This window comes from Meleagris gallopavo, chromosome 3 (genome assembly GCF_000146605.3).
Source record: "Meleagris gallopavo isolate NT-WF06-2002-E0010 breed Aviagen turkey brand Nicholas breeding stock chromosome 3, Turkey_5.1, whole genome shotgun sequence".
Taxonomy (NCBI): Eukaryota; Metazoa; Chordata; class Aves; order Galliformes; family Phasianidae; genus Meleagris; species Meleagris gallopavo.
In genome coordinates, this window is record NC_015013.2 from 24,702,836 (window position 1) to 24,729,883 (window position 27,048).

General features: G+C 35.7%; 1 protein-coding gene across 2 annotated transcripts in view; it reads right to left on the reverse strand.

Moving 5' to 3' along the window:
• Positions 1–377: 377 nt before the first annotated feature.
• The window catches only part of MARCHF6 (membrane associated ring-CH-type finger 6), a 43,440-nt gene continuing 16,769 nt past the window's right edge, over positions 378–27,048 (reverse strand). The window contains exons 6-26 of one of the 2 annotated variants that reach the window (XM_019613829.2): positions 26,343–26,511; positions 24,872–25,064; positions 24,512–24,573; positions 22,295–22,327; positions 21,370–21,421; positions 18,760–18,818; positions 18,064–18,144; positions 16,873–16,941; positions 16,687–16,761; positions 15,948–16,082; positions 14,847–14,966; positions 14,450–14,550; positions 13,678–13,815; positions 12,151–12,352; positions 10,893–10,962; positions 9,601–9,782; positions 8,421–8,555; positions 7,147–7,236; positions 5,885–6,017; positions 5,077–5,212; positions 378–2,944 (exon numbers count right to left, since the gene is read on the reverse strand). In XM_019613829.2, the coding sequence (XP_019469374.1) occupies positions 2,854–2,944; positions 5,077–5,212; positions 5,885–6,017; positions 7,147–7,236; positions 8,421–8,555; positions 9,601–9,782; positions 10,893–10,962; positions 12,151–12,352; positions 13,678–13,815; positions 14,450–14,550; positions 14,847–14,966; positions 15,948–16,082; positions 16,687–16,761; positions 16,873–16,941; positions 18,064–18,144; positions 18,760–18,818; positions 21,370–21,421; positions 22,295–22,327; positions 24,512–24,573; positions 24,872–25,064; positions 26,343–26,511 (2,326 nt within the window). In that variant the 3' untranslated portion in view covers positions 378–2,853. The remainder of the gene's footprint in view (positions 2,945–5,076; positions 5,213–5,884; positions 6,018–7,146; positions 7,237–8,420; positions 8,556–9,600; positions 9,783–10,892; positions 10,963–12,150; positions 12,353–13,677; positions 13,816–14,449; positions 14,551–14,846; positions 14,967–15,947; positions 16,083–16,686; positions 16,762–16,872; positions 16,942–18,063; positions 18,145–18,759; positions 18,819–21,369; positions 21,422–22,294; positions 22,328–24,511; positions 24,574–24,871; positions 25,065–26,342; positions 26,512–27,048) is intronic. The other variant, XM_010708508.2, reaches the window with a different exon arrangement.

The following is a 27,048-nucleotide window of genomic DNA, read 5'->3' on the forward strand; positions in this document are numbered from 1 at the left end:
GTCAAAGCCATGCTGCAGTTAAGTATGCAAAAGATAGCTACAAAGCCATCTGACAGCTCGTGGATAAAAGCCTGTAGAACTAACACCAGTAGACACTCAACACCATAGAGCCGGTGCAGTTAAGCTGACAGACAACTCCAATCCCTCCCCCTTCTAAAGATCAACAGAGATTGTGAAGAAGTCTTCTTCCACTTGAAAAGTAATACAAGACCACTGCACGCTGTATTATTACTCCGGCACAGATGGAAGTCACTGGAACACAGCTTGTCATCTGTCCTAGCAACAGTCAGCTCACTGACAAGCTTACTATCAAGTGTCTATTGCAGGAGAGTACACACAGCACCAGCAAGGCAAATGATAAAAATTTTAAACAACAATTAAAAGAAATCATTTAATTTTTTTTTTTTTTATACAACCTTCTTTCCTAGAACATGCTTAAAATAAAGAGATAGAGATGAGATTTTGGACTCTTACAATAGCTTCAGAAACTTCACCCCATCTGTGATCTGTCAAGTAGTGCAAAAGCAAGCTTGAGTTTCATTTGAAACCTGTTCTCATTAACAAAGAGCAAATACAGATAATGTAAGCTACATTAAAATAGCTACAGTTCACATTACATGACTGAATCAACTTTTTTTTTTTGGTTAACGACTTACTAAATTAACACTAATAAGAAACAGCACAATGGCTTTTTCTTAATAAATTTTAATGTTAAGACCAGTTTTGATAAAAACACAAAAGTTACACAAATTGCACTACTGCAAATTCTGCATGAAGCACAGCAGTGCTGCCAATATTTAAGATTTTGGGACTCTTTACAAAAGATTTGTTAAGGTCAAAATTTTGGCAAAAATAAAAAATGTAAGTTACCAATGAATTCAATCTTGTGAAAAAAAAAATACTTGTCCCACAAGGTGCACCACTGTAAATATTCAAATGCAACATTTATGCACAACAAAAATATTTGGGGGTAAATACTCAATTTAGCCTTTAGTCAGCAAGAATGAATTAGAAACATCCTGGCTATTTCTCCATAACTTCATTTAACTGGAAAAATCCTACTTAATCACTCCAAAAGTTAATATTTATGGTCCAAAACTATCAGGAAAACAGTAACTCTGCAAAGTAGTAGTTTCTGATCTCCTGACAGTGAGGTTCCATGCACTCTGATGCATTTGGTTTGTGCTCAGAACGTAAGAGTCCAGACACCAAGATATGCACTACCACCATCACAGTCTGGACCAAACCAGTTCAAAACACATAAATCAGAGATGCAACATCAATAAATGGAGATGACATGCTCTAAAAACCTGCCAAATGCTCAAGTCTTAGTTAGATACATATGTGGTTAAGTGCAGAATACTGAAGGACAAAGTACTAAGCCCCAAAGTTGATTGTTTCATCAATTTTCTGGTTACTGCAGTGGATACTTGTATTCTCTCATCTAGTTTAGGAAAAGCACTGCAGTTTTAGTACTGATTTGATGGTACTTAAAGCTTTGTGATACTATGCATTTTCTTTAAAAGATATATTAAAAAAATGCTGCAAAAGAACTCTATTTCTATATGGAAACAACACAAACTTGATTTAGTGGCTCTTGCTTGACCATCCTTACAAAGAGACCTGTTAACTTTTTCTTGCCTGTTTAATAGCAGATATAATAGCATGTATTTCCCTTCTCCACAGGCAATTTATGGTATGTAATGAATGACTTCCTCAGGACTACTCTCATGAAAAATTCATACTGACCAATTCTGAAAGACCAGTACTTTTTTTTTTTTTTTAAATGTAATTGTATAAATAAAATTCATACAGAGATTTGCAACTTAGGTAACTCACAGGAAAGAAAAAAAAAAAGATTTCAAGCTCTTTAATTAAGGACCAGATCAGAATGTTGCTTACACTATGCTCTTTGTTTCTGTGCAAACACATTGATAATGTTCAACCCTTCACTTGGGGTCTTGAAAAATACTTCTGTTGATTAAGTGGTAAACCTATCTTATTTTTCTTGGTACCTTTAAATGCATCACCTAGAATCACCTACCTTTAGTGAATTTTTACTTACTGCTTCAGTACTGGAAATCCTGATTCCCAAAGCCCCAGAAGTCCCCAAAGCAAACAGAAAAACCCAGCTGAGCCTCAACAGGTACATCTGAATTCTCAGAAAATGACATATTTTCTTGATTTAACAGTAACTGTACAATATTACAAACTCAGACACATGAAAAAACAATCAGGCAATAGAAAAATGTACAACAGCTTTGGTGTTATACAAAATAATAAAAAAGACTTGACAGCAAGATACACAGTTCATAATGTTTTCACCACAGCCACTTCACTGCTGAATGTAAGACAGTTGTTTGTTTCTCATATTCTCCATGTGGCCCTTCTTCCACTCATGAAAAATCATACTATATTACTACAATAAGAACTGTTATGAACACCGTAAAGTAAGCTCCAGATTTTATAAAAACATCTTGCCTCTTTGCACTATTGCTTTGTGGCACATTGTTTGTCAACAGAACAACAGTCCAAAATAAAGTGACAACTAGATTTAATAAATTAATATACTTTTTTCTTCTTTAAAAGATGTACTATGCACATTCTTTTTTAATCCAAGGTTTTAGGGTGTCAGGATACTTCTATTTACACATATACAGACCTCAGACAGTATTGATAACACCAGAAAACGCAGATAAGGAACAGTACCTTAACTGCAATCTGGATGCTACAAGCAGAAGCCAAAACACTGCTGAGAGTATTATTGAGAGAGATATCCAAAAACTGAAGAAAAGTCTATGAACAAGGAACATGTAAAGGCAAAGGGAAGGTCAAGATGCTTAACATGACCATTTATTCTTGTGAAGACTGAGGTGAAGTTGTTGATGTGCCTTGTTTGCCAGATTTTCGTTCATAATTCACGAGTCGTTGCCCAACAAGGTACCTGGAATGATAATAAAAACAGTGAGAAAATAACTCAAGTCGCTACTGTTTTGAACCACAAAATCCATTCTCTCTCATCTGTCGCAGAATTAGCTTTATTTCAATAAAGGTTATTCTACACATGACCCTCCCCAGCCCCAAGAGTCTTCAACACACTCCATGTTTATCTTTTTTTCCTCAACTTCTATGTATTGCACGATGGAATGCAGGTATTATGAGTTTACATTTACAGACTTAGCCCTTGCAGTCATAAATTCAGACATAAGTAGGTTGAGTCAAGATACAAAATATGAAGAGTGTGTTTTCATTATTTACATACCCATCTCCATCATGGAATGATAATTCTGTGAACATTTTTGCAGCGTTTCCCTGAACCAACAAAACATCCGCAACAGCAACAACAAATTTCTGATACAAAACCAAATCAGAGTGCTAATGAGTTTGTAAGTTCAATAAAGAACCTGCCTCAATGCAGAACATGCATCTAGAGTACTGACAGGCTCAGTTCATATATCGAAAGTAAAACAACCCTGCTGATTAAAAAAAGATACTGTAAAGGAAGAGCTGTTACAGAAGCTCAACCTTTCTTAAAGGCTGAGAAAATAGCCTGTTACATCACCTCAGGTCTAAGGGCTGTATGATTCCTTTATTTAAACCATTTCCACATCTGACCATCCCAGCAGCTTAGTATTTTTTTTTTTTCTTACATTTCACATAATTGCTTACCTCCTCTATATCATTGCTTCACACACCTACTTTATGCCATCTAAGTTCTTTTCCATGCTTCCTATTTGTCTGCTGGTTCTGTGTGTAAACTCATGAATTCTTCACCTGAAACTTATTTCTTTTCAAACTTTTTTGTCACTGCTCCTTTTCTCGCTTTATCATAACCAAACAACCGACACGTTTTGCACATTTCATAACATCACAAAACTTGCATATAATTTTGAAATGTGTTACATGAAACAAGTATATTTCTAGACTATAATTCTCTACTGGTTAGGGTAGTTACAATACTTCTGTAAGTAAATATTGAACTAATTTACATTTACAGATATTTTCTTAGTTTTGCATGCTGCAAGAAAGCAATATACAATATTAATACAAGTTGAATTCTGCCTAAAATATATTTATCTCAGAATGTGTATAAAAATATACACAAGCTGCATTTGCTACAGTAGGGCAAATACTGTAGAACGTTATAAAGGCAGGTGGACAATAAAAATTTTAAAAGTACTAAAATATAAAGGGAACTGCTCATGGCTCATGTTTGTTACAACTCTACATATTTCAATATTTCATTAATTTTACATTTACACCAAACATTTTTAATGTATCAGTACATTCCTAACATTTAAGCATCAAAGAAGCTCATTTTAGGTTTGAAGTTCTGACTCCTTTTGTAAACAAGGGAAAGACAACCTGTTCTGTGCTCTCTCAGCACATTAACATAAAACTCATTTATTCATTCTTCATATACAGAAGAAAAAGTAGGAAGGCAACTTGCTGGGGCTCACAACTAGCTTTTCCAAATAACCTCCACAGCAGTGGAATTGCACAGAGCACTACTTAGGAAGGGATATAGAATATTTTTTAAAAGAAGGTCCTATGTATATTCTGAAAGTATGAGAACAAAATAGAAATATTAGTTCCGGTACTTAACAGATAGAAGTGAGCAGACATTGAGACATCTAATTTACTGTCGCTTTCAACATCAGAAAAACAGGAAGATAGTAAGCTGCATTAAGAAAGTAACGTGGATATACAGAATGGAGTAAGTTATTAAGAAAGGAATTGTACAGAATCTAAGTAATCATTATTTTCATCTGTTAAGCTGCACCCGAATTTAAAGAACTAAATCATACATACACAAATACGATTGGAACAGTTCTTTCATAACGTCTAATGCATTACTGATCAATTTCAAGCAGAAAGGGCATGTTCTTTAAGGACTGAAGAAGAGCAAGTGTTATAAACTTGGGTAACAAAACTTCCAAACTAACTGGGCTAACTAGAAAAACCTCAGAAAATTACATTTGAACATGCATCTATATAATCATTACTTATCATTTAAAGTGGAAAAATTCAAAGATGAAACAAAGCACCACCACCAAAAATATACTATACACTCACTTGTCATTCTTAATATGTTCATAAAGGCGCTTGAACTGGCGGACTTGGAAGGAGAGGATTCCCATCAAAACCACCACCATGAGCAGGAAAGGATAAATCCGACGCTGAACTAGGTTTTGCATTTCAGCAGTAACTCCTACAAAAAAAGATACAACCTTCGTATGATCTAACATTGCTGAAGGTAACACATGCAAATCTGCTTCTGTATGTGCTTTTGCTTTTTGTTATACTGTAACTTCAGTAGGAAGATAGTGAAATAGCATCCAATTATCTCAAGATATCCAACACCACAGATGTCTGTCCTGATCGCCCTAAGCAGAGCAGAAAGCTTTCCACTAAACACAGTGAATAAGAGTTTATCAATTCTACTTGCTTATTGACTTCTGTGTAACTTGCATCAGCAAAAAGCGAGTTGAAAATCTCACTGACAAGACTGAAAAGGTGTCCTAAGCTCAGTAGTACTTTTTGAACAAAGTATAAAATTAAAAGCTGACTGTCCAAAGAAACTAATTAAAAGTCACCACCTCAAACTTGCTAGCTACCTACATTTCTGCCACTAAAAATTATTTAATCCCACACTTCTGATGTATTCTGCACCTTAGTTAATTAGAAAGCCAGTCAGAATAACATACTGCACAAAAAAAACACACCACCACCTCAAACTCCAGACTTCATTGACAGAACAATACTTATGCATTTATATTTGCTGGCAGAAGTGGTTATATAAAAAATAACCTAGAGCTTCATGTTTTATTTCCACAGGTAAATTCACCTTGCTCTAAAGCAGGTATTCTGGTTGTATACATACCTAGTAAAGGTACAACACCAGAAGCTATGATGTACGGTACACACAGGGAAAGCAACAGAACAGAAATCACTGGTGCTGCCAGTTTACAGATTATGAAGTGTAAATCAATGTTACGAATCCCATTTGCATATACCTAAGAAGAACAAGTTAGAAGTAGTAGTTAGTAGGTCAATCAAAAGAGCAATACTTTTGTGCTTACAGTAGTAATTACAATGTTTCACAAAACTCTCCTTATGAGAGGCAAATGGTGTTCCCAACTTGAAGAAATCATGATGGTCATGATTGTAAAAGAAAAGACTCTCTGCTAGTCTGCCTCATAAGGACTCCAGGAAATCATTTCAGTATTTCACTGGAGAACAACTTCAATCAACTAGCACATGTACCTATATAAGGGCCTCTGCCCCACAGCCTGGATGCAGTCATTTCTAAGGATGGTTCAGAAGTGCACATGTATAAAGCAGGCCCAGGAAGAGCATACGGAATAGAAGCAGCTATGGCATGCACTGAGTTACTCAAAGAACTAAGACTACATTTCTCCTGGGCAAACGTAGGACGATCAGTAAACATTGTTATGAAATGTATAGAACTTAAATGTTATAGTCAAGGATTGTGCATTTGTGCAAACAACTCACATGGAACAGCTCACTCAGACTTAATCTTTCCTTTCCTCTTTGATTACTATTTGATATATCTATTCATGTATGCATGAGGGAATCTCTACAGCTCTTAGAAAGGGGTTAGAAAGGACCTCAAGAGATTGAGCTCAATCCCCCTGCTAAGGTAGGCACCCTACAGCAGGTCACACAGGTTGCTGTCCAGATGGATCATGAGTATCTCCATAGGAGATTCTACAACTTTACTGGGCAACCTGTTCCAGTGCTCCTTCACTCTTACATAAAGTTCTTCTGCATATTTTCTGTTCTTGAGTGGTGGGACACTGCATATGTCCACTATATGTACACATATGAATTCATCTGAAGAAAGAATAACGCTTCTTGCTCTAACACGAGAAAGTTGAGAAAATCTGTGTATACCCATAAGCAGCATTTTCTTGATTTCATATTTCTGAGGTTTATTTTTCTTTTATTGCTAAGTGTATCTCAATGGATTAGGCCATGCAGTTTAAAGAGGTTCTACATGACTACTTCAGTTTTATTCAATTACTGAAATTACTAGAACAGTAATTCAATCTTCTGACTGTTTCCACAAAACATTCATCAACATGTTCTACACAGATCATTCTCACAGACAATTTTTCTCACCTGTTCAATGACTGTTTTCAGCCACCACTGAGGACCCATCAGAGTTATGGCAGCAATTATTTTGGCATGCAGAACTCCAAGAGCCCAGTCCTAATTGTGTAAAAGCATACAGTTAGCATTAACAACTTTAATAGCTTCTGGCTGAAAGATTTTAAAGTAAGTTGTTATTATTTAGAAATGAAGATAAAACCAAACCATAACCAAACTTTTTTTTATTTACAAGGGAAGCTGTTTAAAAGAGTTGGCTTCTTCTGCAAATTCCTAAGAGACAGGATACTTTCAGAATTAAATGACATCTATAAAATACTAAACTCCCTGCATCTGGAAAAGTCAGCTACTACTACTTTTAAGCCAAAAGAAACTACCTACAAAATAGAAGCATTACATTTAGAGCAACACACTATTGCTGTTCTAGTATATTCTAGTACAGAGAACAGCGTTTGTACTACATTTACCCAAAAATAAGTTGTTTTAATTTCTTTAAAAATGAAAATGAATTACACAACGTTGCTCATACAAGTCAGAAAAAAAGTTGTTTTTCATCTCTTAAGTTGTAATTTTTCAGAACAGTGGAGTTGACGTGAGAACACAACGGAATGCAATGCCCTTCATAAAAAGACACCATAGAATTCTGTGGAATGTTTATACCTTACCATATGGTGCAATCATTATAGTATGGAATAATATAACAACATAGCTACCAGCTTATAGTGCAAAGTTAAGTATATCCTTTCTGTACTAAACATACTTGTAAAAGGTTACTGGATAAAAACATTCTATAGAAAATCTAGTATTATGAAAAAAGCCAGTGTTCAAGTTGCTTTGAAGCACTTTCTGTGTTTGCTCAAGCACACAGTCTTTGTCTAAGTCAATTAATCCCCTTTTGTGAAAAATGGAAATTATTTCCAATCTCCATAGCTCCTTGTTAATTGAAAACCAAGTCTCAAGTCTCCCTACTCTGTTCTTTTGAGGAAGCTCTGCCAAATGAAAATAACATCTTTCAGTATATTTAACCCAAACTTTTAAAAGACATGCATGAATTAGAAATTGGTAGAATCAATAGCACAGATTCTTTCCAAAAAGGTATGTGAAATATGCATCTACCAATTCAATGATATAGTTGACTTAAAATAACAGCTCTACAGTATACTTGTATAAAATAAAAACAAACAATGAACTCAGGTAAACCCTTAATACAGGAACTCAAATAACCCTTAATCCTAAGTGAAGAAATGGATCAATGGATCAGTAGGAAAAGAATGGGAGCAACTGACCTGCCAAGGACAGAATAGAGGTGTTTGATCCAAAGGGACTCTCAAAGGTGCAACAATGACCAGCTCAAACAGAAGACCAAGCAAAAGTGGAACCACACCAGCTAGCAGTATTGCCACTATCAATGTCTTCATTATCTTAAAAAAAAAAAAAAAGAGACATCCAATTCATATGGTTGTCAGGAAACTTTTTTTAAACTTCAAAATGTAAATTAAACTACATAGAGTTGGAGAAGAAACACTATAGATTTCTAATGCACATATAATATATACACACCCATAAAAATCATTTCAACCACATCAACAGTTTTGTAATACGCATTTTTTTTAGGATCAATTCCTATTCCACAGGCTATCCAGAAAAAGCCATGACTGCACTTACTGGTATCCATATAATTTTTAACCATAAATTCACATTTTGCTCTTATCGATAGGGAACACTATCCTATGGCATTTTATTATACATATTTTCTAATATGGGAGTGCAGATGAAGCAAACGTGTGCAACTGAATTCCTCCATGTAGAAAAATGGCACCCACTGACATTCACTGACACTTCGTGAACGTGAATGAAGACCAAACAGTGGATGTGAGCACAGTGAGGTGGTGGGTGGTGCATTTCAGCAGTGCCAACAGCAGGTTTCCTCCAATGGTGTAGATTTTTATGGGTGTGGCATGCAGGCTCTTGCTCGTGGCTAGCAAAAATGCATGCTAATGGTGGTGACTGTTGAAAAATGGTGTTTTGTAACTGAGAATTTGCTCTATCAAATAGTGTTCTTGTGCTTTTTGCATCTATGTATTTCCATGGAAACTACAATAGGAGGCATTACTTTCAGGGTGACCTATGTATACCTGAGGACACATGGCATATGGGGTAATATAGTGCAACATTTTTTGCTTGTTCCTGTAAAGTGAATATGTACGCATGTTTACATGTACATGTGTCCCCTTATGTAACATATATATGCAAACTCATCTCCACTGACTGTTTAACATTGTGCTAAACTGTTTTCCAAAATTAGAGCTAGCCTATGCAATAGGAATGTAAACTCCACGTTTCCTAAGCCTGAAAAAGGAGAATGCAGTACAAATTACGGTGCAAAACTAGCAAGAAAAAAAAAGAAACAAGTTTTGTCTGCTAACTTTTCTTGATACTTCAATAAAAATATTTCTTAAGACTCACCATGAGAGACCACTCTTTGACCTTCTGAAAGATCACTCTACGACCCTGTGGCATCCAGGCTACCAGCACAGTCACTGCTCGGATAGTTAGCCAACAGACATAAAGACCACAAGCAGCTGTATACAGTTCATGAATTTTGGCAGTCCCCGTCCAAAATGACATTAGCCATCGGCCAGCAAACACTGAAAACACAAACACTTTTAAATAGAGTAATATTTTTTGATATAGTAAGGAAGAATGCTAACAACAAAAAAAATACTTCCATTCATTGTTAATTATCAGTGCTACAAAGTATCAAACAGCATTTTGGTACTATGCCCACAAGGCACAAATGTGCAAGCCTCACATAAATAGGGTAGATGATGTCAAATACATATGTTTTTTTCTCTAAAACTTAATTGCACCAACAAATGTAATCTGAGCTACTGCATAACAAAAACATGCAATACTGTTAAATCCTAAATAACAATCTTTAGAACTTCAAAAGGAATAACGTATTAGTGCATAAGCTTGAACTAAAATCTTGAGTGATGTATGGGTTATTTCACTGTCAAGCTCTTCAATCAAAATACTAAGACTCATTCATTACATTTCATTTTTTAAATAGTTTCAATTCACTAGTATTACAGTGGAATTATTTTACATAATATTATTCAAACCACTTCAAAACTTAGAACTCATACCTTGATAATACTGACAGTAGGATCACTAATAAAAGTAGGTAAAAATGACACAGTACTACAGCAGCCAGATTTTGAAATTCAAGCAAGTTCACATGTCCCAATTTGTTCTAAATTCTTTAGAACAAGTACAAAAAGTTTTCATTTGATTAAAAGAATTTACTCATACATATTTGAAGGTGGGATGTACATCACTTTCAAGTGTACTAGTGACCGGATATGATGAATATTTAAATAAGGAAGATAGCATAAGAAGTTCTGGTAACAGCCAATATATATTTTCCTTCTCTAAAAGGCAAAGCAAATCTAAGAGAATCAATTTAGTTCTTCTCTCAATTCTGCTACAAAGTGTCTCAAAACATAAATAATCCCATACAACTAAACAAAAGAAACACTGATCACTTCTCAACTGAGCTTTTGTTTAGATACAACTATTACCTCAATCATACAAATTTTAGGCTATTATAATTTTATGATGTACCTTTCAAAACGAGACATGATTTCTCCATGTTTTCTTCTTTTAACTTTAAGCTGTGATTTGAAAACATCTGCCATTACTGAGCATTATTCTCTGGGTTATTTGTAGTTACAGTTTTACAAGAGTAGACTTACCTGGTAAGGTAAGGCAGATAAGACTAGCAATCAATAATGTTATGCACATGAAAACAATCAAAAGAAATATCTGAAAGAGGAAAGAAAAATTGTTTATAAGAGTTACTTACTGAAAGCCAGCAAGCATATAAAAAGATAAATCATTCTAGAAAGGCAGCTAAGCCAAAACTCTTCTGCTGTCTGCTGCTCAAATATCAACTCATGTTTCAGGGTAATAGGCCTACCCCCACCATACATGCAGCACATGTACAGTATTGTGTATTTCTTTTAAGAGCTTTTGTCAGTTGTCACAACAGTATAAAGATTTGAATGTAGCAAAACCAAAGTTCTTTGCTATGTGACATTAAAAAAAAAATAATCTTTTTTTGCACTGACCAGCACAATAACTTTCAATTAACCTTGAAAGTTTCCAGCTCCCTGTCAGATAAGCAAGACAGTGACTTCATATTACATGGATCAACTTGGTAACAAGCTCTTATAGGTGCCCTCAGATTTACGTTACCAGCAGATAACATCATATTTGGTGGCTCTCTGATCATGTTTACAGCTATTAAGCATCACATGGTATGAAGTTCTGCTTCCCTATTCATCAAGATCACACAAGGAACAAGCTTACTGTGGGAAAACTAACACCTTAACACAACAGACAGGTTAGGTTAAATCTGTAACGCATTTTTCCTGATGAGACTTTTAGACAGCAAAGATCAGTCTCATCTCTAGGTTGTGATCTTCAACACTGCCTAAAGGAAGGGAAGCCCTGTGATTCTGTAGCCTGTGTGAAGGGGGATGATTCAACAACACTCAAAGTGCATGCCAAGAGTCAGCCACCTACCCTTCTGCACACAGAACATCTTTTAGGGCTAAGGATTCCAAATAACACAAAGAAAACCAAAGTGGTTGACAACTGGACTGCAGCTGTCAGTCAGAAAAACTGCTCCGTTTGAGGAACATATGGTGTGACTTGCCTGGGATCAATGCAATCTAAATAGTAACTGCAGGAGTGCTGGGGAGAAATTAGTCCATGTAGGAATAAATAACACAGGAAGAAGCAGACAAAAATAAATGATTAAATGCTAACGCGTGAAAATAAAATGAAAGTTTAGTTTTTAAAATATATAAACCATATAGAATACAAAACATGACTCACCATTTGACTTCCAATGTGTAAGCAGAATCTTGCAGAACAAAACAAACCCCCTCCCACAGTTATTTTTAAAATGCCTTTCCCTTTTCTCTTTATACATTAGATATACCTTACCCTGAGTGGGAATTTTAAAGGCCTCCGATAAGGCTGGAAACCCACAGGTCCTCCTTGTTGAAGTATGGCTTGATGGGCTGCATGAAGACCTTCTCCCACAACTGGAATGGCATTGTTATTGCGAGCATGATGATTGTTAGGCTGCTGGTTTGCATTGTTCTCATTCTCTTCCTGGTCACCGAGTAGGTAAGAATGGAGGTCTCTGTAACAGTCAAATTTCCATTTTTGTTCTGTTTGATATGAATGAGATTCTAAGTCGTTCAAAGCCTGCTCACAACTTCCTAAGAGCATCAATCCCAGAATCATTCAGTCTATTTGAGAAGCATTCTTTTCATATTCCTTGTATACTTCAATATCAAATCTTGAACGTTAATTATTCTCAGCTGCAGCGAAATTTTCATTAGCAGAAAGGTGCATGTAGATAGTCTAGTGCCAGTCGATGAAAGCATTTTCAGAGTACTGCTTGCTATTTTAAGAAAAGCTGAGGAAAATATTTTAATCTTTGCTCACCTAAAACTGCTACAGAAATATTCTAGAGTTGTTCTTTGCAACTGCAACAATGGAAAGAGCATAGCAATTTCTGTCATCATCTGAACTTCTTCCACTGCATTTAAATGCTATCAAAACATTGACAAACTCCAAAAATAACTCTTGAAAATGCAAACTAAGAAGGAGATGGTAAGGTCCTCATGAGAAGTTGAAAACATATTTCAGATTGCAATGAAAGAAAAGGTCTCTCATTCACAAAGTCTCAGACAAAGCTTAGCCTTAATCCTAATAACACTCTATTCATATGATCCAAGATGAGCACAACATAGGGGGACAATGTCAATCCACACTGAAGATTAATTAAGAAATTAATAGAAACAAAACCAACCTTATTTTCTGATGAATGAGACAAGCAGCACATGAACTCAAAAATCATTTCAAATGTATGAACTCTGCCTGACCATTAAATAACTCTGCTTTTGTGATCATTTACTTTAGGTTACCAAGATACAGTTTAAAGTATATTTTGAGACTTATCACCCACCTCTAAAATCTATAATTTTTAATAAAAATTATTAATACTAAAAAATTATAATTTTTAATAAAAATATCAGCATTTTCAGATTGATATTCTAAGTCATCTTCCCTTTACTTCAACTCATCCCTCATAGTATAAGAAATAAGTGTATTGTGCACATGGATTACGAGTGACAGAAATGCTCTGACACATCTCAGTTTTGCATTTAATAGAAAGTTAACAACTTGTTTAATCAGACTTCTGTAAAAGTTTTCCTAAGCAAACTCTGTAATAGCATACGAAAGGCAGTACTTGTCAAAGACTAGTATAATTTCATAGAAAGAGGTACACCCACAGGAAATCACTATAGTAGTTTCTTCAAAAATCATTTATCTATTTATAAAAAACAAACAAACTGTTCAAGCTACTTGCTGGAATAACTCTCCTGAAAGCATATTGCCTTTATTAAGAGGCTAAACTACAAGCCTTGTGTCCAGCTAATTTTGGCTTTCTGTACTTACAGCAAGTATCCAGCAGTTACGGTCCATGCTCGTACAAGACCTTTCAACCATTGTCTTGTATGCCCTTGTTCTAGCAAAGCTGGAAGCACCACCTGAAGCAAAAGGAGCTCTAGGGAAAGCTCACTTACTGCAGCATCACTAGAAATGGGAAGAGCAGAAACATAAGGAGCATTCTGTTAGTAAACTCTTACACTGAATCATACTAACAAAGAAAAAACTATACTGGATATCAACAGAAAAAAATTGAACATTTTTCCTTGTAAACTATTCTAAGCTCTTACTAAATGCATTTAAGCATTTAAGTGCACAAGAAATTTTAGAAGAAATATTAAGAAATATGATATCCCACCATCCAATTTGCTCTTCCATATGCTTTAATCATTGCTGATTCAACTATTATTTAGTAACAGAAAAATACTCTTGCTATTGCATCTACAGCCCATTTTTATTTAATGGATAACCAGGAAAAACAAACACAGTAGCTCTCCTATCGTAAGGCTGAAGAGAAAACTGTTTTGAAGGTATACAGAAAGCAAACTTTTTTTTTTTTTATCAGCTCCTCATTTGACAAACTGAATGATGTCCCTACATGCTTCATCATTTTACTTTTTGAGAACAGGCAATAAAGTTTGGTTGCTTTGTTCCAATTAAAACAAAAAAACTCCAACAAAATAACAAAAATAACATACCAAACAATGCCATTTTAATGCTCAAAGAGCACTTTTTTCTAGTTACTGAACTGAGAAAAATCTTATTGAAATGAAATGCTTACCTGTAGAGCATAACATTGTATGGAAGAAAGTTAGGCAGGAGATACTTAATAATGCGTATAGGAAGCCAGAGCATGAGCAGTACAATTGATCCAAAGACAATCTACAGAAAAGAAATTAACCATGTTAGTCTGAATGGCAGAATCAACCAACCCCACTCTCCCATTCAACTTTCCAACATGTTTTTTTGTGTATGATGGGTTAGCTCTGGCCAAGTGACAATCATCCATTCACCCAACCACTTATTCATTCCCTTCTCCAGTTGAGTTTTCATTATCTCAAAGCAGCAGATTCTGTTGGCAGGCATCTGATCACTTAAGTTTTCCTTAAATATTTTAATTATATAGTATTGCATAAGTTTTCTTTCAAAGTAAAAAAATAAATGAGAAAAGCCCTTACCACTGACAATATAAACCTCCTGAGATGTCTATAAATGGGCAAATGAATCATTTCCTGCACAGGATTAAAGTCTGGATCATTCAAATTCCTGAGAAACCATAGGACACCAGGTCTCAGTACCTAAAGTGGAAAACAGGAAACAAACATGAACTTCTGAATTCCATGTTTCACATTTTGCATAACATTCCTGCATTAAAAAAAAAAAACAACAACATTTAAACATAGCAGTGGCGTAAAATATAACAAAATGGTACAGGGAAAGAATAAGAAAGCATTTTCATTGAATATAAAAGAAGCAATTAACAATTACAAGCTTAGCTTTCAATTATTAATTTGAAGGCAGAACTCACAAAGATTCAAGACTCAATTGAAACATTACAGTATGAGAGCTGCTCCAGAAGCAAGACCTCCTATTTTATTATATTGGCCCAAAACATCAGAGGTGGACATTGGTGGTACGGCAGTAGAGGTTGAACCCTCCCACAAATATTCCATTCCATTCTGTTGCTCTGTGACAGATGGCAGCAGAGGGGCAATCTGACAGAATGGCACCTGACATGGGAGTGCAGATGAAGCAAAGACGTGTCACTGAATTTCTCCATGTGGAAAATATGGCACCCACTGATACTCAGTGACACTTGGTGAACATGAATGGAGTGGATGTGAGCACAGTCAGGTGGCGGGTGCTGTGTTTCACCAGTGGCAACAGTGGGTTTCCTCCACTGGTGTAGATTTTTATGGGTGTGGCATCCAGGCTCTTGCTCATGGCTGGTAAAAATGCATGCAAATGGTGGTGACTGTTGAAAAATGGTGTTTTGTAGCTGACATTTTGCTCTATCAAATAGTGCTGTGCTCTTCACATCTATTGTAGATTCCATGGAAATAAACAGGAGCTGTAACTTTCCGAACAACTTTTGTAAAGCATTACCCTATATCATCACTTTCCACTAAAGTATGTACCAGGATGGCCCCTTCTATATAGCTCTGAAATCCAATCTACACACAAAACACAGTAGAAACAACACCAGTTGCCAAAGATGTAATAGATCAACACACAAGCTTCAACTACATAGCACACTAATCCTGTCCTTGTCAACTTACCTCTCTCAGTAAAAGAATGAAGGACGCAAAATAAAAGACGTAAACCATCCCAACTAACCAGTGCAGGAACATTGTGGTACCTGGGGCAGACTGAAAGCTTAATTCTCTATCTTTTAAAGTGGCATCAAACATTTCCTAAAAGTAATTAAAAAAACAATGACACCTGGCAAACTTTCACAGTTACTCATTTTGTTTATCCTGGTGCATATACACTACTTAACATTTAAATGTTTGTCTCACATTAATTCATAATTACAGCATTTAAACAACAAAAAACCCAACAGTTATTAAAATTTACATTAAGAACAGCAACTAGAAATCAATTTTTGATCAACAACAGAGAGAACTCCACCTTTTACATACATTAAAGAAGTTATAAAACAAGGTGGCATTGTGATGCAAGCAAACACTTGTTAATTTCTTATAGCACTAGTGGAGCTATATATTTAACTTTCTCCATTTAAAACGAATTCGTTTTTCCCAGAAAAAACATGAAGAAATTTATTCAGTACACCAGTTTGCCTATAAGCTTGTTATCACAGCAGTCTTGTACTGGGTTATATAAAGGAGAATAAAATTAGCATCGTGTGGTATCCACTCCAATCCCTTCACTCCAGCAATAATGTATTTATAAGAACAGGAAGGTGCTATCCAACTCCTGTCACAATTCTCATCAAAACCTTTTTGTTTGACTACGAACACCACTGAAAAAGTTTTTATCCCATACTTTTATACCTACCAAAGAGCATATATCCAACCACCAGCCACAGATGAGAGGAAACACACCAATTTCTACAACAACTAATAAGGAAACCTTCGGGAGAAAAAAGAAAAAACATCTCAGCAGATTAACAGAAATGGCTAAGCAAAGTATCATGCAATTTTGATTGAGAGAGTTGTTTTGCTACAGAAAAGATGGGATTACCTTGACGACGATATAGCAAACTCCTAACAAACGCCGTGACCGCTGGAACTTAACAAGCGCTGCCAAGCCCTGAATAGTTCTGTCAAGAAAATAATACTGAAAAATACTTTTTGTAATCATCCCAGCATTTTATAGTTTAATATTAAACACTTATGTGGCTTATCTACAGGAATTTTTATAAAAGACAAAAATTAAAAAACAAGTCGTTATCAGGGCTCTCTATTTCAAAATTGGTTGGGAGACCAACATGCCAGGTAACCTCCAAAAATAAAAACCTATATTAAGAATAATAAACTTTCTTGAAGTAATTCAACCAGAATTTCTCTCCAGAGAAACTACTGCCTTTGAAAAACCCATGCTATGAATAGCACGGCAAGGCCAATTTCAAAATTTTCTTTTAGGAGGCAAAACAGAGACATGCCATCAAGCCTATTACCTCATTTACACTGCACACTAGCATAATATGGCCCGAAGTTGACATGAGCTTTGTGTACGTACACTTGAAGAGGAAACTGCTAACAAATATTCATTCTTTAAACTGAAGTTGAGGCAACTCCTTTAAAAAGAAGCTGCTATGGTGTGAACTATTTGCCCGTGGTCTTCTACCTTTCAAAAATACACTGCTACTTAATTTTCTCTGTAATAAACGCTATCATCTGAAAGCAATGCTTGCTGCAAAGCCTCTGTATTTCAGAAGAGAAATGAGAAATTTAGTCTGTACACTAAAGATCTGGCAGGAGCAAAGAGATTTGAATAAACTTCTTATTGTGTCCTTGGTCTTTTCACAGTTGCAGGGTTTTGAGAAATGAGACTACGTAGTACACGGCAACATTTAAGAACAGTGAGGAGGAAAAAAAATAAATTAAAAAAAAAAAATCAGAAGATCTTTACTCATCATCTTGGACAGATCTTCAAAAGTTATCTACAGGCACTCAAACATGCCTGTAAAATCTCCTAATATCCTACAAATTTGTCTTAAGTGTGTGCAAGAGATCTGAAGCATGCAGTCCCACTGACAATTTTAAAAGGTCCAAGAAAACTAAGAAAAAATTTCCTTCCGATTTCACTGAAAGCACAGAGCAAAACAGTAAATCAGGTGCACCTGCAACACTTCTGTGCATCTCCAAAGTATTTCCAGAAAGACAACCCACAAATAAGACCTGAACCAAGTAACTAACGACAAAAGGATACATGACAAACTATTAGAGTCACTGCCAGCAGAACATATCCAACTATAGTTGTAATCAGACCCTCAAAATGAGATGCTTGAACCTAGAAGGAAAAAAAAAAAAAATGGGGGTAGATTGATTAATCTCTTAGAAGGCTACACCATTGTTCCATGTAATTAAGATAGAGTCAAAATCTCAACTCTTCAAGAATGACAATTTTGTTAAGGTTCTTCACACCCAAGTGTGGTTGGGCACTGGAACAGGCTCCCCCATGGCAGTGGACATAGCACCAAATCTGCTGAAGTTCAAGAAGAGTTTGGACAACCCTCTAGGCATAGGGTTTGGGTGGTCCTCTGTGGAGCCTGGAGTTGGACTCAATGATCCTCATGAGTCCTGTCCAACATACAGGTCCTGTTCAACTTCCACGATTTACCTCTATACATGAAAGAAGAAACCTTACCTTACAGAACCCCCTTGCCTTCAATACCAGATATGAAAACTACCCAGTACACAAAGAATGCATGAGGAACAAGGTGCTTTTAAGAAACACACACAAAAAACCATACATGCATTTTCTGTAAAAGGAAGAAAGCACACTTGAAAATGACTTTTCAGGTCACTTCTAATCACAAACAGAAGTGGAAGAGTACTACAAAAATACTGTGATTACATAAATAATGGCAGTCTTTACATTTTGAAAGTACTAAGCAGTACTTACATATTCCTCAAAGCCCAGGCCAACAATGGAGAAGTGACCAATGTGGTATGGACAAAATGCTGTGTAATTTAAGCAGAAAGAAAAAGCCATGAAAACTAATCAGAATCTTATTTGCAGGATGTGTTATACAACATGGTAATCATTCTATTTCTCATCAATTCTGAGAAAACCACTCAAAAACCCTTTTTCTCTCTGTACAAAGATTTGTGCTGTAATTCCACTATCCTAAAAATGCTGAAAGTTGGATTAAAACTCCCACTGAAGGACTACAAATATAAAACCGCACAGACCAGATTGCAGACTTTTCTTTTTTAGCTCATGTAGCTGTGGGGAAATTAAATTTCCAGTCTTATGTACAAGACTGATACTGATCTCATACACATACTGCTGTAGGAGCCTGTTACTTTATTAATGATTCAGTTTGCTCTAACTTTTATGATGATGAAAAATGAAAGACCTGAATATGAGGGGAAGAGACAACACTCCAATGAAAGCATAGGAAGAAACTGAGAAGGCTTTTACCTCTACCCTGAATTACTGTATTAAGAACTGTCACAATTCTTGATAACTTTCCCCCATTCTGAGGTCACAGAAGGAATGTACTGAAAAAACACAGTACTTCCCCTACTTCTGGACACCTGTGTATTTTCAATTGTATTAACCAGTCACTTCAGCTCATCCTGTGGTCTCACTAAGGCTACAAAAGACTAAAGAGTTCAAACTCTCTTTCCTACCAGACTAAAGGGAGGCAGTAAGAAAGTAAAAGAGAAGCAGTAACTGCAGTCTCTTTCCTTTATTGCCTTTGCTGTGTCGTAACAATCCACACTGGGGACTACTAAATATACCCTCAAAAAGCCTGATAATCTTCTTTCTCCTCCTCATTTTCATACAACCAAAGTGCAGGAAAAAAAAAAAAACCTGAAAGATTTATCAAGATGTGCTATCCTAACCAATGATTAGAAAGTCTTAATCCAAATCCCTGTCAAAGAGCTTAGCAGGTACTGTGAAGGATGAGAAGCACTGATAAGTTCTTCATGCCCAGAGAGAACAAGTAGTAGTCAGATGAAAAATCCACAATAACTACAGACAGCACACTCAAATTTAACAGCTACACTTCTGTATCTCGAGTGTTTCATGAGATGACCGTGCACAGTCTACCTTTTCTTTTTAGTAACTTCAAGAATTTCTAATAGATCCCTTTCAATGTAAAGGTTATAAACTTCCCGAGTCCTATAACAAGCTACAGAACATATGAATTAAGTCAATGTCACTAACTTGTTGGAAAGAAGAACATCATAGAAAAACTTTTAGACCAGTAATTAAGGTTCCAAATTCTTTCCCTCTGTTTTATCTACTGTTGACATACTTCCTGGGACATCTGAACTCACCAAGGCTGTGATAACTAATAGCTAGAGATTCGGCAATTATAAGTTAAGCAGTATTACTCAGCAGGAAAGACACTAAAAATAGGCTTGAGATACAAATTAAATTCCCATATCTCCTGCTCACTTACTCCAGAAAGTCATTCCTTTTTTTATTGTTACTTTCCCATCCAGAAAACTCAGTCAAGAGCTACTGTAAAAAAAAACTGTAAAAATTGTAATTGTAATCTACATTGTAAAATAACATCTATACATTATTAATTACCTTATTAATTACCCATATTACTCAGTTATTATTAAATTTATACTAATGTCCCCTTCTATAGTCAGAGCAGAGAGGAAAATGCAAGTATAGGCTAAACTTGAAGCAGTAAATATAAAAATAAAAATTCCAGGAACTCTTCAGGGGGAGCTCACTGCTACCTAAAAGAAGCTGGGCACTTTAATCTTCTCTTTTAGGCTTCATATGATTTTAAACTATACAGCTGCACTTTGGGTTTTTTTTTTTTTAGTCATTGCAAGTTTATGTCAGATTTTCCCAGCTCTAAACTACACAGGCAATCAGAACATAGAAATATTCCTATCTTCAGGTCAAACAATGTTGCAAGACTTCAAAGTTGCAGTTCAGCTTCCTTATCTCTAAAACAGCGCACGGAAAATTATGTAAAATGCACCTAGGACCGGAATTTACTATTTTCAAAAAACAAGTCAGACTAATTCAGCAGCGTGAAGGAAAATTGTTCAGTAGTTGTTTTGTACACAGAATGGAAGTCCTTCTGACAGCTTTACACATTCAGCTACGTTCTTGCCATTCCACTCTTCCTAATTTTGATCTCCAAAACTGAATTCTTGATGGAAGAAGTAATTTGACTATACCTAAGGAAAACTATAAGAGCACCCAGACTCATTTCTGCAAGTACTGCAATTGCTCACAAATAAAACTCAAGAAGGTTCTTCCTTTAGCAGTATTCCAAAAATACTATTTCCTATGACCTGACTGACATCATTAAGCTTTCGCTAGATTTCCTATTTTTAAAATTATTCACTTAAAGGAATTAATCTGACAAAGCTAGAAGCACTGAAGTTTTATTATTCATATTCCTAGTTCATTTGTGGTTCCATTTTTAAAAGTCTCAACACATATTTTGAGCCAACAGCCTTAAAATTAAGCTGCATTATCGTTTTACAAAGAATTATTTTTTTTACTCTGAGAGCAAATGACACTTACCAAACACAAGTATGAACAATGTATTTAAAGATACCACCCAAAAGACATGTTCCTGCAAGGTGAACGGGGGGAAGAAGGGAAGAAGACAAGAGAACAGTACATAAGCGTCACTAAATATGAGACAACATTGAAATATAAGACCTTACGCTTCAAACATGAGACATTTATTCACTGCACTAATAAATCATTCATATTTAAGAACTTTATTTCTTTCATACAGGAGATAAAGCAGAAATGATACTGCTCAAGAACAGCATGACTGAGCTTTCCCTTTAAAATATAACAGGTTTCCATTTTTAAAATAGGAGATCTGGCAGTTGATAAATGCAGCTAAGATGGGTTAAAGTTTTGTTGCCACTGACTCTTCACTGTCCCTCTCCTCACCCACAAGCCAAAGCCAGGCATCCCCAACAATTAGAGAAGATGGGCAGCGGGGAGAATCTTTCAAATAAGTAGTAACAAAGCCCACTGCACGACATGCATTACACAGACCAATTTTTCAGGGGAGATAATTACCATGAGTCTCCCCACAGACAAGTCCAAAAAAGCCAACTTTTAGCAATTACCTCCTTAAATTTTCTTAAACTAGAGAAACTTTGGAATTAATTTAAAAGATAACCTAAAAGAAAAAAGCAGACTGACTATTGTTATCTTAAAAAAGACTTCATATTGATATCAATAAAAGTAACATATAGCAAAAGAACTCAAAGCCAAGAAACACCGTTGATGCCACACAGAGCGCCCTACTCTGTGGAACTCCTAATAAAATGGTTTCCTTGGTCATTATATTGTATGAAAATCTATATAGTTTATATCTATAAATATACATCAAATGAAATTAGAGACTTCAAACAACTGATACAAGACCAGTTTTCTCAAAGACAAACCTGTTACGCAAACTTCTAAAATGCAGGATTGTACTTACTAAAAAAACCAGAGATCCATCAAGCCCAAGCATCTGCAGATATAAGAAAATTGGTTTTATTCACTGAGAAAAATACAAGTAATATATTTAAGTAGAAGTCTTTTTCACTCCAATTTTTAGATATTCAATAGGCAAAAGTTTTTCTATCACTCAGCTAACAGAATTCAGACAAATTCTTGGTAATAATGGTAGTAACTAAGTTCTCATTCAACACTGTACAACTGTAGTTGATGAAAAGCAGTGATATACATATAGAATTATCTTAATAAAAAGTATTGATAATGTAATGGATTCATTTATAGCCTACTTCTTACCAACACTTTGAAGAATTTAACCAATAAAGGTTTTATGTTTACGAGAGTTTAGTGTTTGAACTACTGTTTAAAACTGTTTAAACAACACAGCATTAAAAAAATAGATGCAAATTTTGTCTTCCTAATTGCAAGGTATTACCTTACGTTTCACTTAAAGAACTGCAAGAATATCATTCTACCCGCAGTGCATAAAAGCAATTAGTAATTAGATAACGTTGCTATATTCTGTGCTACTAAGTTTAGAACAATACTGGTTTACAGGAAACAAATCCTCCATCACTCCTTACAGCTGCTACAGGAAGCATCCACAGATCTGCCAAAAATACAGTACCTATTCCAAAAACTCCCGTCCCCATACTTCAAGGATTGTCTGCTGTTTTAGTCCTGACTCTCATAATGCTGCTGAAAAATGGCAGTTTCGATATTAATTTGTTCAGGGTGTTGTGTTAAGATATTAAAGCTGAACATATTTTACAAAGTAAACCAAGATGCAAATATATTTCTGAAAACTTAGAAGGCTTGAACATTGTTTGCACAAGATAAAACAGCAGGAAAACCTACCCTGCTAAACATTAACGAGAGTATTGCCTATACCAGCTCATAGGCTCAGAAAAGATTGTAAGAGTTTGCTAAAATTGATTTCTACGTTTCATGGAGAGGCATCCAGAGTATTTTTCACTAGTTCAACAATATGTCCTAGAACATAAAATAAGAAAGACTCCCCTTTTGGCATATACAGTATAAGACAAACCAATGTTCTTAATTGTTGCTGAGCTGTGCTTAGACAAACCCAAAGACTTTTCTGCTTCTCATGCTGCCACACCAGTGAGGAAGCTCGGCATGCACAAGAAACTGGGAGAGAACACAGCCAGAACAGCTGACTCCAAGTGACTAAAGGGAAATCCCATATCACATGGCATCGTGCTCAGCAGTAAAAGCTGGAGCAAAAAAGGATGAAGGGGGGGAGGACAGAGTGATGGCAACTATCTTCCCACTAAACCATTATAAGCAGTGCTTTCCTCAACACCTCCTTGTCAATGGGAAACAGCAAATTAATTCCTTGTTATCACTTGCTTGTGTGTTTGGAGCTTTTACTTTCACCAGAACTCAGACTATGAGTTCTTGCGCTTTTACATTTTCAGTTCTCTCAACAGAAGAGAGTGAGGAAGCAGCTGCGTGGTGCTGAACTGCCTGTTGAGTTTAAATTACAACAATCCCTTTAATGAAATGAGGATTTCTAGACCTTGTTCAAGGCAACGACTGTCTCATAACCTAGAAACGGAATAGCTAGATTTACAGCTGCCTGCCTTGGACACTAGTGGTGATGGTAAACAAAATGATCAGAGCATACATCACACATCTAATTATGGAAGCTGTTACCCATAAACAAAACAAAAACAACATTAATGTAATGTGCTCCATCATTTTTTATTAAATGCATTTATCTTTTACAAATATGTAAATGAAGTATGTAATAAAAACTTCAGTTTTCCTCTTTTCTTGAGTTTGATTGGTACTTTCAGGATTACAAAAGTGAAGTACTCAACTATATATCACACAACACTCATATGCTGTTAACATGGTATAGCATCCTCAATATAAGCTGCAATTCATTTCTAAAACTGACCAATCAGCTGAAGATTCTGAAAGGTCTGGTAGAAGATTTTAAGCTGTTACTGCACTGCAAATCAAAGAAATAACTTTCTGATGCTTAAGCAGTAGTAATAATAATGTCTTTAACCCACTGACTTAATTTTAGGTCAGTAAAGCCTCTTACTGCAGTTTTCACACTGGACAACAGTGCTCAAATATATCCCATATATATGGATTTTGTTGCAGCAATACTGCATATCATTAAGTACAAACCAGAGAGAAGTAACTCAAGAAAATTATTCCTACTTACTCTCTCCCAAGTAAGCTCTTCTGCAGCTCGATCCCATTCCAAAGCATTCCAGTTCATGTCATCTGAGGAGACAAAGGCCATTCTTACAGCTGTCAGACTTACCCAAAAACAGATGTAACCACTCCACACTGTCTTCAATGAATAAAAGAGCCAAGGTGAATAACATTCAACTCATAAATGCCAACAGCTTTCCAGGGAGCTTTAACACTCAAGAGAAATGCATGAAATTTGCAAAAGCAAGAAGATAAATTGAAGCAGAAACTTATACAAAAAACTTCCTTGAATTATGAGAGTTCTATTTTCAACAGTTTCATTTATATTAAAAAATTTAGAACAGTACTGTTTTGAGTCACCTGTTACCTTGTGCTCCATTGTTTGCATCTGCTGCATCTTCTACTACAGCATCTTCTTCATCTTCATTATCCTCCTCCTCTTCATCTACCTGCTCTTCTTGAATTTCAGGGTTCTCACCTACAACTGCATCGTCAGCAGCTGGGTTAGCAGGCTGATCAAGCACAGCGTTTTCAACAGCTCCGTTTGCAACAGCCTGAGCCTGCAGGAACAGCATGTAGCATTCAGTTAAATGCTTAATCTGTCCCTGTACTTTATTCTGTATTCATGCAAAAACAAAACAATTACTTTTTTTTTTCTTAATTTAGTTACCATTTAATGATACCAATAAATCTCTTAGAAGACAAAGAAACATTTAGAGTTCTAAACAAACTAGCTTAGGTTGGAAGAGGCCTCTAGAGATCACCTAATCATCTCAAAGCAGGGTCAGCTACAGCAGGTTGCTCGGTGCTGTTTCCCGATGTCGTTTAGGTAACTCCACAATCTCTCTTTTTTTTTTTTAAGAAAAGGTCCAAATAAAATTGCCTGTACTTCTACTTGCAGCTATTGCTTTTTGTCCTGCCACTAAATACTACTGAGAAGCCACTGCATCTGTCTTTTATACCTACCAACCATGCATTTATACACACTAACAAGGCACACCTTGCCCAAGCAGAACAGTTAGTCACTCTTAGCCTCTCCAGTTCTTCTCTTGGCTCTTTGTTTAATCTTCTGTTGGCCCTCCAGTATGTCCACTCCCCTACTGTACTGGAGAGTCCAGTACACAGCACTCCAAATGTGGTTTCACCAGAGTTTAACAGAGAAGAACCTTCTTGAGCTTATGAAAACTGTCAGTAAATTAAAAACATAATTCAAGGACAACTTAAATCAAACTAAGGATTTGGATCTCACTTTTTAAAAAGCTGACATGAAAAAAATGTGAAACTTTACTCAAGAATTCCACCCCATGCATGTACTGCTTGCATCATCTCTTCTCCCACACAAGAGTCTCATCAAAAAAGAAAAAGCAAACGAGTAAATCAGGGTCAAGTGAGAGGTCAGAGAATCTCTAATTTCAGAGTTTTCAGAAAGCTTCCAACTACCTACAGAACAGTGAATTGATACCTCATGAACTACCAAAATAAAAAAGACAAAAATGGCATTTTCATTTACTATAGTTGATAATTCAGCTCTATATGCACAAAACTTTCTTTAAAAAAAGTATAAAATACAGACAAGTAATTGTCATAAGAACCTACACAATTTTAAAGCTACCTAACAAAAATGATACTGAAATAAATCCATTACCATTCCACTTTATAGACCTTCAAGAACTGAACAGTGACATTAACATATTTAGGTAGAAGCACATGTTCAACCTCAATAAATTTAGAAATATACACTGCAATCAGATGAAATTACTGCTGGTTCTGATAACATATTTATCCACAGAAACACGTTTTCTATATTTATTATGAACTATTGAGCAGTTAAGTTTTACCTCGTTTTGTTGACCAACACCATTGAGTGGTTGCTGCTGATTTTGTTCCAACCACTGCGGTGCTCCTCCGTGGACGATCTGCTCACGTAACCAAACAAGGCTGATAAATGCACACAGAGTGCATGTCACCACAAAACAACCCTGCAAACAGTCTGCCAACAAGTTCTCCCTGTTAAAGAGAAAATAAACATTACTTAAAAATGAATACTGCTTATTAAGACTAAACTTGTTAAATACCTCAAACAAATCCTCCCAGTTCAAATCAACAAAAATCCACATTTGCGTGAAAAGTTGAATTTACTTGTGTGTCTAGGTGAAGAAACTGTATGATTTATTTTTTAAAGCTCTGCTGAAAGGCAGTTTCTGTAAGTACCTGTGTACAAGCAGTTCTAAGCACCAAGATAAATTCTAATTTGGTAAAGTTTGTATGTCCCTGTTTTGACTTTTGAAATTACTACTGTTTAAGTAGAAATATTCCTGTAGAAACAAGATGAAAAAAAGCTTCAAGAATAGTTCAGGAAAAAGAACATTCAGGAAAAGCTTAGCTAATAGGTAAACAAATTGCTATATCAAAGTTGTTTCTTGTAGAGAAAATCTGGATTTACTACAGCAAAAGATGTGTTTATCCACCAAAATGTTTTATCTGCAGAGTTACCCTAACCAAACAAATGGAACTGCTGTGTCTGTCTTTGATTTGACTTTTTAG